This window comes from Arachis hypogaea, chromosome 8 (genome assembly GCF_003086295.3).
Source record: "Arachis hypogaea cultivar Tifrunner chromosome 8, arahy.Tifrunner.gnm2.J5K5, whole genome shotgun sequence".
NCBI lineage: Eukaryota > Viridiplantae > Streptophyta > Magnoliopsida > Fabales > Fabaceae > Arachis > Arachis hypogaea.
Genome location: NC_092043.1, coordinates 36,779,046 through 36,794,468, shown reverse-complemented (window position 1 = coordinate 36,794,468; position 15,423 = coordinate 36,779,046). Strand labels below are relative to the sequence as shown.

The 15,423-nt window shown below is 32.0% G+C and overlaps 2 protein-coding genes and 1 non-coding gene across 3 annotated transcripts; 2 read left to right on the top strand and 1 right to left on the bottom strand.

The window, feature by feature from the left end:
- The first annotated feature begins 477 nt into the window (after positions 1–477).
- On the top strand, positions 478–1,908 carry LOC112707282 (uncharacterized). Its single transcript, XM_025758959.2, has 2 exons — positions 478–1,050; positions 1,686–1,908. The coding sequence occupies exons 1-2, from the start codon at positions 743–745 to the stop codon at positions 1,741–1,743; spliced, it is 366 nt and encodes a 121-aa protein (XP_025614744.1). The 5' UTR covers positions 478–742; the 3' UTR covers positions 1,744–1,908.
- Positions 1,909–9,245: 7,337 nt separating this feature from the next.
- Positions 9,246–9,318, top strand: TRNAA-UGC (transfer RNA alanine (anticodon UGC)). The gene has a single exon. It is a non-coding gene; the product is annotated as a tRNA-Ala (tRNA).
- A 131-nt stretch (positions 9,319–9,449) lies between these two features.
- On the bottom strand, positions 9,450–14,836 carry LOC112707281 (organic cation/carnitine transporter 4). The gene is made up of 2 exons (XM_025758958.3): positions 14,359–14,836; positions 9,450–10,736 (listed from the first exon to the last, which is right to left on the bottom strand). The coding sequence occupies exons 1-2, from the start codon at positions 14,714–14,716 to the stop codon at positions 9,577–9,579; spliced, it is 1,518 nt and encodes a 505-aa protein (XP_025614743.1). The 5' UTR covers positions 14,717–14,836; the 3' UTR covers positions 9,450–9,576.
- Positions 14,837–15,423: the final 587 nt, after the last annotated feature.

The following is a 15,423-nucleotide window of genomic DNA, read 5'->3' as shown; positions in this document are numbered from 1 at the left end:
ATAATATTTTTATAAAATATTATATTAAAAACTATTTTGAAGTCAATACTTAAAAAATAATTGTCTAATTTTATCTTGTGGTATTAAATATACATGAATAGATTTTAATATTAACACAAAATTAAATGATTCTTCTAATACCGTGTATATATAAAAAGCTTTTTTTCTTATCAACAAGTAATCATAATTACTATTTAATTATTCATTTAACATATAAAACTAAAAATATTTTAGGGAAGGTGTTGGCAAATCAAAATCCCGCTCAGCACGTGGGCTCATGGCCCATAAAAGCCCCCACATTGAAGCCCCACAGTGGGCCCAGTTCAATGCTCAACACAACACAAACCCAAAACACCACTAACCACTAACCAGTAACTACCACGACGCGAGATGGTACCGGCACTTGAAAGTAATGGCACAACCCGTAATTAACACCATAACCAAAGGGTAAATTCTCAGCATGCAACGGATAACGACGAATCTCATCCCCTCGGACAGTTATGTTCATTATTAAGCGCCTGTTATAAAGTCCCAAATTCAGTCGCTCACAAGTCACAACTCACAACACAGAAACATAGTCATACGTAGCTATATGCTAAACAGAATAAATAGGAACCTGTTTTTGTTTTTTCTTTTAATTTTTTCCACTAAAAATTCTATAGCATTAGGAACCTACCATTATTAGTTCCTTTTCCTGTTTCTTTTTCTTGGATTATATATATTTTTATTTTTAATTTTTTCAATGAGGTTTTTGTTGGACTTTGTTTATTGCTGCGGCACTTCGAATCTTAGATCCGAGGATTCTGGTTACTCTACGAAACCGTTGGTTCCGCCGCCGTCGCAGAATTTTCGCCGCAAAAAGCGAGGGGCGCCGGATTGGCGACCCTCGCTAGGATCGATTTCCGAGGACGGCGCGGCGGCTACGCGCGAGAGGGGAGGGCCGGGGGCTGGAAGGGATGTTAGGAGGAGGAGTGGCGGTGGCGCCGCTGTGGCTCCGGCAGTGAGGGTTCAGCGGCGTTATTACAGTGACGATGGAGATTATGATTACAGGTAAGTGGAGAAAAAATATTATTAAATTAATTATTTACTATTATTCATCAATCACTATGACTAAAAGGGTAACTGAACAAAATTATTGAAGGTTTGAATTTAAGTTATTTCTTCTTTATACAAACATTTAAGAGTCTTACAAATGTATCTACAGTTCCACACGATTGAAAAGAAATGGAAAATTAACTACTTCTTAACAGTAATTCATAAAACTTGAATTTAAAAGAAAAAATAAAATGGGTATTTTTTCTTTAAAAAAAAAAAGTTATGAAGTGAAAAAAAAAAGGGAAAAAACAATTATCATATATTACTGGGAAAAAAAAGTCAGCACCAATCATCGTTTTTAGTATTTTATTTTATTTTATACGTTAAAGAAAAATTAGGAGCTGAAGGAATAGTTTACGTGAGTATTTGATCCACCTAGCTATTGGGTTATTGTTAGGCCACAGGGTAAAAGGATTAGATTAGTTTGCTTGTAAGTTTAGCATTGTGGAATTTGGGGCGGAAAATTGGAACATTAATTGGAACATTTTGTATGTTCACTTCTACCCTGTTTGAATTTGGTTTATGTTGGCAACTTGGCATATGGCTCATAATTCAATCTCGGTTCTAATGTTATTTTGTGTAATTCGCAGACGAAACACCATGCCCACGATTATGCCAGCATTCTCTCCAACGCCATTCATGTTCTGATGGACAATTCATAAACAATTGTATCTATTGTATTGAGAAGTATATATTGATATATATGGTCTAGGAGTAAATAGCTAGAAACTAAAAATGTTTAGAAAAATGATGTATTTATGAATGGTTATTGTATGATGTGAATGAAAATACGTTTTTATGTATAACACAAAATGTTGTATTCGTACATCTAAGGGCAAAATGGCCTGAATAAGCAGGGATTTTATGTCGAGACTTAAGGTTGAAGGTGGTCTAGGTTTTAAAGACATAAGAATTTAAAATCTAGCATTCCTAGCTAGTTAAACAATGCTGAAAAATATCAACACAATCTCAGTCCTTATTAGCAGAATGCTAAAAAAAAAATATTATCGGTAAAGTAATGTTTTAAATGCAGAATCAGGGAATGCACCTTTTTAGGGTTGAAAGAATTTGCTGGAAGGTCGAAAAGTACTAGAAAAAGGTTTGTATTGAAATGTTGGTACTGGTGACTCCATCAACCTGTTCCGAGACCCGTGGCTTGGCCCGAATTAGGGGTGCACATGGGTCGGGTGAAACCGGGTTTGATGTGACCCAGATTCGATCCGAAATATACACCGGGTCTATTTATTAGACCCGATGAAACGAATACACTTTCGGGTCACAATTATACCGGGTGAAAACTGGGCCGTTAATATTACATTACGTTGATACCTTATTGTAAACTAGCATGTAAAAATATCCAAATTTCCAAGGCTCCAACCATTAGTTAACATGGTAAAATTCACTTAGAAAAATATAACAAGAACCAACCATTCTTCAAAATTAAAGCATAACCACAATCAATATTAAAGCATAACCACAATCAATCCTAATATTGTCTAATAATACCAAATATTTAAATCAATACAAATAACACAATCTTATGTATTAGTTTAAAATCTTATGCATTCTAAACATAAAACATTAACTTATAGGCTTATAATGACTAATAACACAAAATATTAAGGTTTACAATACTTAAATTCCACGTAAGAATAGTCATGATCCATCACTAATAACACAAAATATTAATTGTGTATGATGACCGGGCCACCGGGCCGACTTCGGGTGACCCGAGCTATGGCCCGGACCCGACCCGAAATAATGACCGGGTCTATTTTTGAGACCCGTACCCGACCCTAAACCCGATGAAATCACTCCAAATTAGTTCTTAAAGTATTCGGGACCGGACCGGGCCTTCGGGCCGGGCCGGGTCTGTGCACCCCTAGCCCGAATCAGCCTTTTTTTTCCTCCTAACCTCGGAATCAGAGATCTAATAAGGCCAGATAACACATAAAATCGGGAATTTATTCAGCAGCACTTTTCAACAGTAGTAGCATAGATGATTTTATCAATAAACATAACCAATTGAGAATATCAACTCTACTGGACAAAAATAAAGAGTAGGAAGTACAAAGTGAGTTCAGGCTACCAGATTGCTTACCTTTTCTTGCACCTTTCAATTGAGTTTTCTCGAATTCGATGAAGCATAAAGAGACCTGGAGAGACTTGTGGAAGCTTCCCCTGCAGCCAAAAATTAAAATCTTTCTTTGGAAGAGCCTCCATGAAAAGCTGCATGTGCTCCAAAAACCTCCACCGCCGCATCCAAACAATCTCCCCTATTTGCCGCCATTGTAATCAGCCCAGGAAACCATTAATCATTGTATCTTTGAATGTGTGAAGACTAATGAGACATGGAAAAGAAGCACCGTACCTAGAAATGTTATATGCAATGGCTCGACCTCCTTCTGGCAAAGCTGGTCTCGTGCAACATCGCTCTTCAAGAGCAATCATCTTAACAAGCGAACCTTTATGGAGTGGGAAATTTGAAGCTGGAAAATGCGAAAAGCTCGCAACATGTTCATCTTCGAGCAGGAATCCATAACTGCGGAGCAGTCCCTGATGTCATGTGGAAAGCTATTGGCAATTCTTCCTTCAAATCCTTAATCGAATTCGAAGCTCTTTCCCCTTCTTCTAGTTCTATTAATTTCACCTCTCTCATACCACATTTAGTTTTTTATTGGTATACCTTTTGGGAGATCCCTTTTTTCTAGTAATATGTTGTGTTCACATCTAATGGGAAAAACAAAACAAAATCCACTAATAGATAGATCGTTTGTCAACCGATTCAATTGATCGACTAATTATTGCACAGAACGTCTATAAACTAAATTGGCCAACCTCTGGTTTGCGCTATTCGACCGATCCCAAGTGTTCGTTGGGGATTATTGACAAACAATTATCAATCGCCTGCTTGACCCCGTGAATAACCAACCTATTTCCTTTTTTTGTGATAAATGATTAGCCAAAAAACACCCGCAAAAAAAAAAAAACAATTTGAAAATAGTAACAACAACCATCTCCCTCCTAATGAGATCTTCCCCCCTAGTCCTAAGAATCAAGACTTAGAGCTATCCTTCATTAAAGACGAAGGCACTCAAGATGTAATGCGTGTTGCTGCTGACTCACAGAGAGACGCCGATTGAAAAGTCGCCGGAGATAAGAGACCGCCATTGAAACCCCATTAAATCTTCTATGATTCTGGGCTATTGGAAGGGCTCTACAACACGAGGCTCCTCCACCAGAACGTCCTTCAGCATAGAAAGCTGTCTGAAGCGGAAAAGAAGCTACCAGGACAGATACGCTGCACGACCTGCTACCTAAAATGGCACATGAGCTCCATTAGGACCACTACCACCTCTGTTTGCCACGAAGGTAGTTTGGAGACCTCATTGCTGGAGCTATAACCGTGGATATTGAAGATGCCGACGCCGACTCTGATGAACAATATGCTCCTGCGCTTGAAACCCTTTCCTGGTTGATGATATGTGATACATGGGGAGGGGGTTGCTGCCCCAAGGGTTTAGCAAACTGGATTTGTCGAATTGGCTTGATAACCGACAGATGAGACTCATTAGCTATAGGGCCGTCATTCATCATATGAATCTACATGATATTGTCTGGGTATGCATATTGTAATTGGTTTGCCTACGTGAATAATTATGTCTAATTGCTAATTGCTCTACTTGATATAACTGCTTGATTGTGTTTGAACCTTCTTACTTGTGTTTGTGACTGAAAATTGGTTGGATTGTCGTGGATTGACTGTTGATTGAAATGTTTGGGCCTATGGCCGTGATTGATTATGTCATGGGCCAAAGGCTGTGAACAGTTTGTGTTTTTAGTTTAGTAAAGTATGAAAAACTAAACTGGTTCAGCATAAACTTAATGAATCTATGCTTGGAACAGTTTGGTCATTCATACTGTCTAGAAAAAACTCTTTTAAAAAGGTTTGGATTTTTGGAGAATTAGTGGATTTCTCTTTTAAAAAGGATTTTGAATTTTGAACGTGGATCTATGGTTTTGAAAAGATACATAAGGCGGGTAACAATCACTGTACTTTAAAAACAGTTTTTATTTTCACGTATCCTATTATAATAATTCTGTGACCCTATAGTGAGAACCCTTTTGAGGACAATGTTCTCACTCCCCTACAGGTGTTTCTTTTTCAGGATATGGACGAAGAAGTCACGAAAAGTTTATTCTGTTTTCTGTTTATATGATGTATTGTAATAGTTACTTTTCTCTCGCCTTTATCCTTACAAGTTCTTATAAGAGGGATAGGAACTCAATTATGTAATGCCTGTAAAAATATTTGAGTATATATATTTACATGTATTCTCTATGAGTATTGCAATTTGCAATGTAAGTATGGATGTAAGTTTTTGAAAAATACGGTTTAAAATTTTAAACATGCTCATATTTTAGTATTAAATATTATAAGAGTGGTCGTGATACCCGAGCTATCAGAGTGGCGCAGCCGGAAGCGTATCATTTTGATAGTTAGGGTGTTACATTATGGTATCAGAGCAGTCTTTCTTGTAGAGCTTGAGGAATTGACAGACTATGCTTCAATTGCATACTCTGGACATCTGTCATGTAGTAGGTCTTGTTCCGATAATGAGAATTAGAGCTTTATGCACATGACAGTCTATTGATAATGCCATTAGTTTTGCATTGCATAATTCCTGGTATTGAGTTTGGCCGGCTTAATAGCTAGTGGATTATGTATATGAAAACATTCATCGGTTATCATAGACGATATACGAGTTATAGATAACGCGAATCATGGATTTTGGAAATGTTAGAGACTATTTCTCAAGGTTACTCGATTATGTGTCTTGAATTCTATTGGAATCATGTGACTTGTTCTTTCCTAGTCTATCTTGAAGTTCTTGTTGCCTTTTCTTTTGAATAGTAGTTTGATTTTTTCAAACTTATTCCTCTGTTCATATACATTCTTGTTTGATCCTAACTGCATATGTCTGCTTAAAATCCTTAGTGTATTTTCCTTCTCTGTTTAGGCACTTCCTCTTGAGTCATGTATTCTTTGATATATATTTGAACCTATTTTGATGTAGTATACCTTTTTAAATTCTTATTCCGAGTCCTTTGTAAGCAAATTGTGATTTAGTTTTCCTCTTATTTAACGATAATTATAAGCATTCTTCAAATCTTAACAAAATCGCTTTTGATTTGATATACACTTCTCTATATAAACTTTGAAAGTTCCATAAATAGTTTAAAACTAATTGTTTTCAATACCTCACCTGTTCCTTTTCTGATTTATGAAAATATATTTACTTTAAATACAACTTGATTTCCTAACAACTTTATTACAGTTTTTACGAATATCTTTATTTGATTATGTATTTAGGAATTCTTCAAAAGAAAGATTTTTGCCTCTTTTCCGTTGATTTTCATTTAACAAACTTCACTTAATTTATTTTTAATTTGAATTTGGTTTAGTATAACACATTGTCTATGCAATTATTGTTTTTTTTTTTAAGTATTGGGCTCATATCCTTCCTTTTAAGAACTGGCCAATTCCTGTTTAAGCGTTTCACTTCTTTGAATAATATACTTGGTTCTGTTTTTAATTATTCTTTTACTGTTATAAACATCACCATTAGTCTTAGATTTCCTTTTCTTGTGAATCTCATACTCGTTCGAGTCATCCCGAATTTATTTCAATCTAGTGCACCGTTTGTCCTCTTATTTGTCTTTGTTTAGTCAAAGGTTATTTTTCGAAAATTCACTATTGATCGAGTTGTCTTTTCTTACGAGTTTTGTATTCTTTTGGATCGATTGAAAGCTTGTTTGATGTCTCATGCCTCATAAATCTTGTTTGAACTCCCTTGATTTAAGATCCTTTTTCATATAACTTGATTTCTTTTTCAGTACATCTTAATATTCTTGAATGTCCCTAGGTGATGGCGATTTCAAGTGTATTCTTGATGTTTTGATGTGAATTTTTAAAACAAGTTTTGGATTTCCTTCTTAAGATATTTTAAATCAAATTTTGTCGCTTAATTGCATCCATAGCTATTCTTTAAACTTGACAAAATTGTTTTAAAGTTGGCATGCACTATTTTAAATGAAGTTTTGAAAAGCTTCCTTAATTAGTGGGAACCTATCTGTTTATAATGCACCACTTATTTTCTTTACTGACCTATAAGCAAATTTTACTTCAAAATTTCTTTTCTAAATGGAGTTTGAATATGAATTTTGAAAGTTTGTGTAGTTTAAAACTTTATTCCAGACTTTTCTTTTCCAACAAAATTTGACTCCTTCCAACTTTGCCGCGATTCCATTGCACAATCTTATCTAATTGAGCACCTACATGTCTTTCAAGAATGGTGAGACATTATTTTAGCCTTAACACAATTGATTTTCATTTTTTTTCAAACCTCACCTATTCTGTCTTTTACTTGAAAACCGTTTGGATGAAATGCAATTAAATTTTCTTTTGACTTCCTTTGGTAAAATGCGAGTTACATATCTTTTCTTTTAGAACATGAGGTGGTCTTCCTTAAATTTTTCATTCTTTATATTCAAGTGTTTTAGAAGGTGTTCTTAATAATAAATTTTTAAATTTTTAATCCTTCCATGATTTTATACTTCTTTAACTCAACTTGATTTTGTTTCAAACTACCACACTGTTATTCCTTTTGTTGTTCCATTGCTCTTCTCTGATTCGGAGGTCGTTCCTTAGGTTGCCAAATTAATTTTTCTTTTCGACACTCTTTATTTCTTGTACATCCTTTATTACTTGTGACCCTAACAATTCTTTCAAATTCTTGTGGATATTGTCTTTGACGCTTGTCCTTTTTCTAAGGTTTAGTACCCTTCTAATTAAACTCGAGATTTGTTTTAATATCACGTGCGACCTTTAGATATAATAAGTGATATGCTAGTTTTTTATATTTTTATTAAATGTACAAATTAGTTATTTAATTTTTTATTAATTTAATAATTTATTTTTATACAATATTAAATATTAAATAAATTACTATCTCAAAATAATTAATTATATTCATATAGATTTACCATTAAAAAATAAGACTATAAAAGATTAATAGATAATCTATTATTCATTATAATTTTTTTAATTCAATTAGAACGTACTCAGTATTAAACAAAAGAATTCAATAAATACACTTATTTAATCTTAAATTGTAAAACTAAATTGATCATATTTTTATTAGTTCTTTTTTTACTGCTTCTAGCACTGTTTGCTGTATTTTGATATTTTAGTTGAACTTAAAAGACCTCATCTTATCTTTATACTTATATTAAAAAATGATGTTATTTTTATATTAAAATTAATTAATAAAATTTTATTTAAAAATTGATCATATTAAAAGTTTTATTTTAACTTTTTCAAAAAGATGTTTGTATAAGCGGATTAAAAAATAAAAGACCTCACAACAACACTTGATAGCAATAAAGAGAGGAGTTGACATGTTAGAAAACTAATGGTAGAAGAATGAGGAGAAAAAGAAAATCAGTGCATGAAATTGATGGTAGAAGAGGGAGGAGAAAAATAATCGGTGCATGGAATTGATAGTAGAAGAGGGAGAAAAAAAATCAACGCATAAAAAGAGGAGTTGGAAAGATTCGAATGTTAAACTTAAAACTGAAAATCCGGTATTTTGAAATGAAAATGTTTTCAAAGATGATAACTGAAAATTTTGAAAAAAAAAAAGTGGTTTCAACTTTGTTTTATTTTTTAAAAAAAAATATTTTCATTAAAAACATTTCAAAATATTAAATCAATTATATTTTCATGCCTTGTTTTTATTTTCATTAAATGCTCAAACCAATCAACACCTTAATGTCCCATCTTATTTCACAACCAAAAAAAAAAGATTGAAAACATTTTAAATATATTATAGTTCTAACAAGTATTTCAATTTTGTTAGTCATTAATCTCAATCATAAAATTAATTTTAAACATTAATTTCAATTGTAAATTATATACATGATTGAGATCAATATCTAAAAGTATTGAACACCAAAAACTATGATATATTTGAAACGTTTCCTAAAAGATTATCTAGCCATACTAGCTCTTTCGAGCATTTTGGGCTTAAGGATGATCCTAAAAAATATTAAACAAATTTGTATTATTGACAAGAATCTTCCAACCCGGGGATGTAGCTCAAATGGTAGAGCGCTCGCTTTGCATGCGAGAGGCACGGGGTTCGATCCCCCGCATCTCCACAAAGTTTAATTATTATTTATGCATGACCGACCATAATCTCTGATACTTTATACTTCATTTTGGCTGATGTTTCTTTTTCTATCATATAATATAAACAAGACAAAGGCATGTACATTACAGACATAAAAAGTGACAAAAAAAAGTTACTTGCACTGTCTTTTTATTACATGAATACCGGGTAATTGGCTGCTCATCATGGCACCAATTAGGTTGTAAGCAATAATATTTGTTCCATGACTTAAACAACATTTTTACAATCACACACTTGCTGCCACCAATCCAGCAAATGTATCATATAATGGCTGGTTATGAGTCTCCGGCAAAAGAAATGCAAATGCTCCACCCACTATCCCGCTTACCGCAAACACTGCAAACGGCAACCACCCTCCCAAAACCACCACAATCGGCGCCAATATCGCCCCCATTTCCGCCGCTTGATTAGTACACCCTAGCGCCGCGTTTCTCACTACCGTCGGAAACAACTCTGCCGTGTATATAAACAACAAATTATAAGTCCCAGCCATTCCAAATACACCCAAAATACCACACACCATTCTCACAATCTTCCAAATCCCAACATTCTTCGTCAAACTACCCAACAAGCAAAAGAATCCACTAAACCACATTGTTCCTATCGTTAACGGCTTCCTTCCGTACCTTTCTAATAACACCGCCGTTATTCCAAACGCCGGCATCTCGGCGATCGCATTCAACGCTACGTTCATGTAAAGGTTGGTTTTCAAATTAACCACATTTAAGCTTATACCATAGTAAACCAAAGACCCTACAAAGTTGAGAACTATTGCAACGAGTAACCTTGTTCTTGTCATTGGGAATCGAATCACGTCCACGATGGATCCAATTTGTGCAACTTTGTCCTCCATCAGAAATTCTTCTTCTTCTTCTTCATCATTAGTTGATGATTCTTCGTCAAGTGCGAGGAAAACCCCACTGGGGAGATGCCTCCCATTCGAGGAAGCAATCAATGCCATTATCTGTGTGGCCTCGGTTATTCTTCCTCGAACGAGGTACCATCTCGGGGACTCGGACAGGAAAGGAATGACAATGAAGACATACAAGAGAGAGGGGATGGAGGCGGCGATGTAGAGGTGGCGCCACATCTGGAAAATGTAGGCAACAAGTGAGACGAGTGCGATTCCAGATGAGAAGAAGTAGAAGGTTGACATGCCGGCAGAGCCACGCTTGGTGGGACCGATTGGCTCGGTGGCAAGAACGAAGGCGCAGAGACCCACGCCACCGGAGCTGAAACCGGTGAGGAAGCGAAGGATGGTGTAGATCCAATAGTTAGGAGAAAATGCTGTTATGCAACCAAAGATGCCGTTTAGAGCACATGCCACTGTGAGTGAACCTTTTCTTCCTAGAAATGAATCCGAAAGGTGACCAAATATTCCAGCTCCTGAAAATTATTACTCTATCGATGTATCATGTTTACATACATTTACTTTACCATACATGTTATGATAAACGAATAATCTCTCATCAATTATCACTACCAAAAAGAAATGTATATCTTCTCATGCACCACACACACTACATGGATTTATTTTTTCTCTTGTGAGACTTGAACCTGGATGTGATAATTGGGAGACATATAATATGCCACTAAACAAGGCTGGTTCTATGGTGGTGAAAGTATATTTGGATTTTGGTGGTCCAAATAGAATCTTTCATCTTAACCATTAAAAAATAGTGATGAATGGTTTAGATTAAATAATTATTATATATTAAAAATTATAATAATATAAATTAATTATTCAACATTTGTAAAATTTTTATTTTACTTTTTTATTCTTTTTTTCTCAACTTATTCCCTCTTTGTCCTATCATCCACTTTACTATCTTTCTCTTTTTATAGAAAATGATATTTGATTATTATTTTTCTCCAATTAATGTGATCTTTGAAGTAAAAATAAAAGCTCCTATAAAAAACAACACGCATCACCTGCTACCAGTGGTGGAGCTTAGTTCAGACAAGGGGTGGCCATGGCCCCCCCAAACTTTTATTAAAAATATTAGTAATACTTTTTTAAAAAATAAAAAATAGTTCAATTGGCTCAAATATTTTATTATGACTTAAAATACCAAAGTTTAATCTTCATCTCTTGCTTTTATTGCACAATAATTTTTAGTTTTAAACATTCAAAATATATTGGATTTGGAATGAATTGAGTGTATTCGCATTTCGCAGCTCTCTATTCAATAAGCAACACTCCCTTTACCTTTGAGTTCAAATATAAAAAATTAGGTATTTTTTATTTATGTAATTTAATATAATTTTTTATATGATAAAAAATATTAGAATATTCAATAAGTATTGATATTATTGTATGCGTATAAATTGATAAAAAAATTCAATAAATATTATAAATTTTAATATTTGTTCTTCTAATTTCTTTTTTACATATTTTACTGGATATATATTCAAATTTTTATATAAAATAGTCATAAAAAATCAAAGAGTTGATGATGCATTTTTTAAGAGGAAGGCTAATATTCAAAAAGGAAAAATATAACTTTTATAATATCAACATTTGTAGATAGTTCTTCTACTTTAATGAATCACGAAGAAAGTAAGATACAACCTTCAAAAGTTTAAAGAGTTACGTCTAATGAGTTTGACCTTAATTCTTTAGAACGATACCCTGAAAAATGGTTTTAAATTTGGCAATATTACCCAAATCAGAAAGATGAGGTTAGACGAGCTTATCTTAAATGAGATTCATATCAAAAGCATCTTGACAATTATCTTCTATCTGGCCCCCCAAAATTTCGTTTCAAGCTCCGCCACTGCCTGCTACCTATCATGAGTATGAAGCATTCATAGCATTTTTGACCAAGTGAACTCGTCGTTTATTGAAGTTTAGTCTAAAACACAACATATTGGATCTGTGAAGTGCAACTGGCGGCAAGACATTGAAGTTGTATATTAGTTACCATTTAACAAGGCATACAACCCAGTCATCAAAGATTAGTTCAGTTTGGTGTTAAAAATGGTATAAAGATTAATTATTACTTTTTACCACTATTTTATCCCAAACCAGTTTATGAAATCTATGATTGTGGAGCCTTAGATCGGAGCCAAGGAACCTTGTCCTAACAACATGAAAAGGAAAAAACAATAATTATTAATAATATTGTTAATAATGTTGGTTGTAACTTATAAGTATTGTGGTGATTGCTATTGTTAGAAAGAAAGATAAAGATACAGCAAGTGGCTTGATGGTGGTTATTATTATGAAGAAAAACAAGAGTAAGAAGATGATGGTACTTAAGTAATTTACCATGTTATTTTTTAATTTTTTTATTTAGACCACTAAAATCCTTAATATACCTTTCGCCACCTAAGACAAAGCCCACTATAAAACAAAACCTCCAACCACAGTTACTATTAAAATTTCTGATATCCAAATAGAAGAATTAGTGACAAAACCAATAAACACAAAATATCTAAATATGCTTAGGGCCTATTTTCTCATGTTTTTGTCCATACAGTTTCACTTTTTAGCTTATACCATCGCTATCACCAATTCACCATAATCATCTCCTTCATCGTTACCTTTATTTTGAATTTTAAAAATATTATTTATACATTAAAATTAATTATATATATTTTATAAGCTTGGGGCCTCGCCTTCCATGCCAATCTCGTGGTTCACTCCTATTCTTGCGTTAGTCAAAATTTCCTTTTTGAAGATATATAGATTCATCAGAACATGTTACATGTGGCGTCAATGCAATCTACATATAGTGATTAAATAAATAACCTTATCAAACCAAACACCACCTACTCATTATCCTATATGAATTTTAAAAAAATACTATATTTATATTAAAATCTCTCTGAATATATTTATATGTAAATTATTTAATTTATTTTTAATATATTTTATATTTTAATATATATTATAAAAAAATTTAAATATACTAATATACCGATATTTTAATAAATTTTAACAATTAATCTTAAGTATATTATATTTTTTTATAACTAAAATCAATAATTAAAAATTACTAAAATACTAATATACTGATACACTTAAATTTTTTTATATTATATACTAATAATTAATTTTAATAATATTATTGATGAATTTAATTTAACAATATTCAGAATTATATAACCCCACATGTCATGTGGTACTGATAAATTTAAGATGAAAACTCAAGTGAAGTCGACTTCACGTGAAGTTGATACCTGAGAGTCGTTAAATGATTTGACTGATTTGACTAAATTTTCATCCAACGACTCTCAGGCGTCAACTTCACCTGAGTTTTCACCTAAATTTAAATTAGAATTATTTAGTAGGTACGACTTGTCAAGTCACAATATAATGGCCAAAAAGTTGAACATCAATTTATATATATATATATATATATATATATATATATATATATATATATATATATATATATATATATATATTTGATGACATATAATTTTTTATTAAAAAATTTATTTTTAATGTATTGATAATATAAAAAAAAATTATACATATATTTAATTATATTATTATATCAATAAAATAATTACTTTCATCAATCAATATGTAAATTATGATCAAAATAAATAAACTTGATTAAACAATTTTATAAAATAATTTTTATTAATAATATATTAAAATTAAACTTATAAAAAATCATAAACAAATTATAATTGTTTTGTAGGATAATTCAATCAACTTCGTCTAAATAAATTTTTTAAGTAGTAGTTTTGTTTAAACATTAGTTATTTTTATTAAAATAACAATATCAAATTAAATTAGTTGTCTTTACAAAAATTTTTACGGATTACTTCCAAACAAAATTAATAATATTTAAAAGATAATAATAAATCACCTAAAAAGTTTAAAGTTATTTTATTTAATATTTTTTAATTGTTATTAAAATAATAATATAATTTTAAATATAATAAATATGTAATTATAGATATTATGTATATAAAATTATAAATATTATATTATCATAAAATTTTCACGCTTTAGAAAAAGCTTAAAAGAATAATAAGAGAGAGAACAAACCTATCATGCAGCCAGCAAAGAAAATGGACTGGACAAGACCAACCTTGAACTTATCACCGCAAATCAGTCCCCACTCCGACACGGTGGAGCCGCTGCGTCCTCCAACCCATTCCCACTCCCCCGGACTCAGTTCGCACACACTTCCACCGCCCTCGCAATCTCTGCCAACACACCGCCACTCCGGAATGCGGTCGGCGAACGGCATCACCATTATGTGGAAGGCGTAGAAGGTCCAAGCAAGGTTTGTGAGAACGAAGTGCTTCAGCTGCCACTTCCCGAACTCGCCACAGTGCTTCTGAAGCATCTCGTCGATGCTCAGCTTTTCCACCACCGCCTCACTATTCTTCTCCGCCGACATTTTTGCAGTAGCTTGTAATATGTGCCTTTCCTCTTCTGTTTATTTCTTGCGTCTTATATATATATATATAGATCAAACTTTATTTTTCATAGTCATAATAAGTCTATTTTATATTAATCAATTAAAAAATATAAAGAATGAATGTCAGTTCATTTATTCAATGTATATAAATAACGGTGATAATAATTAAATATGTGTCACCTTTAAATTAAAAAAGAAAAATATTAGGACACTAATATATTTTATTAACATTAGTTAATATTTAAAGTCAACACTCTATTATTTTTAATTATTAAAATTTATAATTTATAATTTAAAATTTAAAATTTAATATGCGTTTGCATTAAAGTTTATAAACAAAAATTTGTATAAAATTAATTTTACAAAATTGATTTTAGTCAAAAGTGAGTTAGTATTAATGTGATTTATATTTGATAATTTTTATATTAAAATAGATTATAATAAACTAAATATTGTTTGAATTATATTATTTTAAATTATTTTTAAATAAAAAATTACTAAAAAAATATAAATTTAAATAATTATTTTAAATATTTAAATAAATTTTAATATTTTTTTAATATTTTTAGTACTCTTTAGTATTCTAATAAAATTAATAGAATCGTAATACAAAGTAAAAAATATAAAAAAAAATTAACTCGCATAGAATAAATGAACTAACAACAACTCGCATCAAATAAATGGGG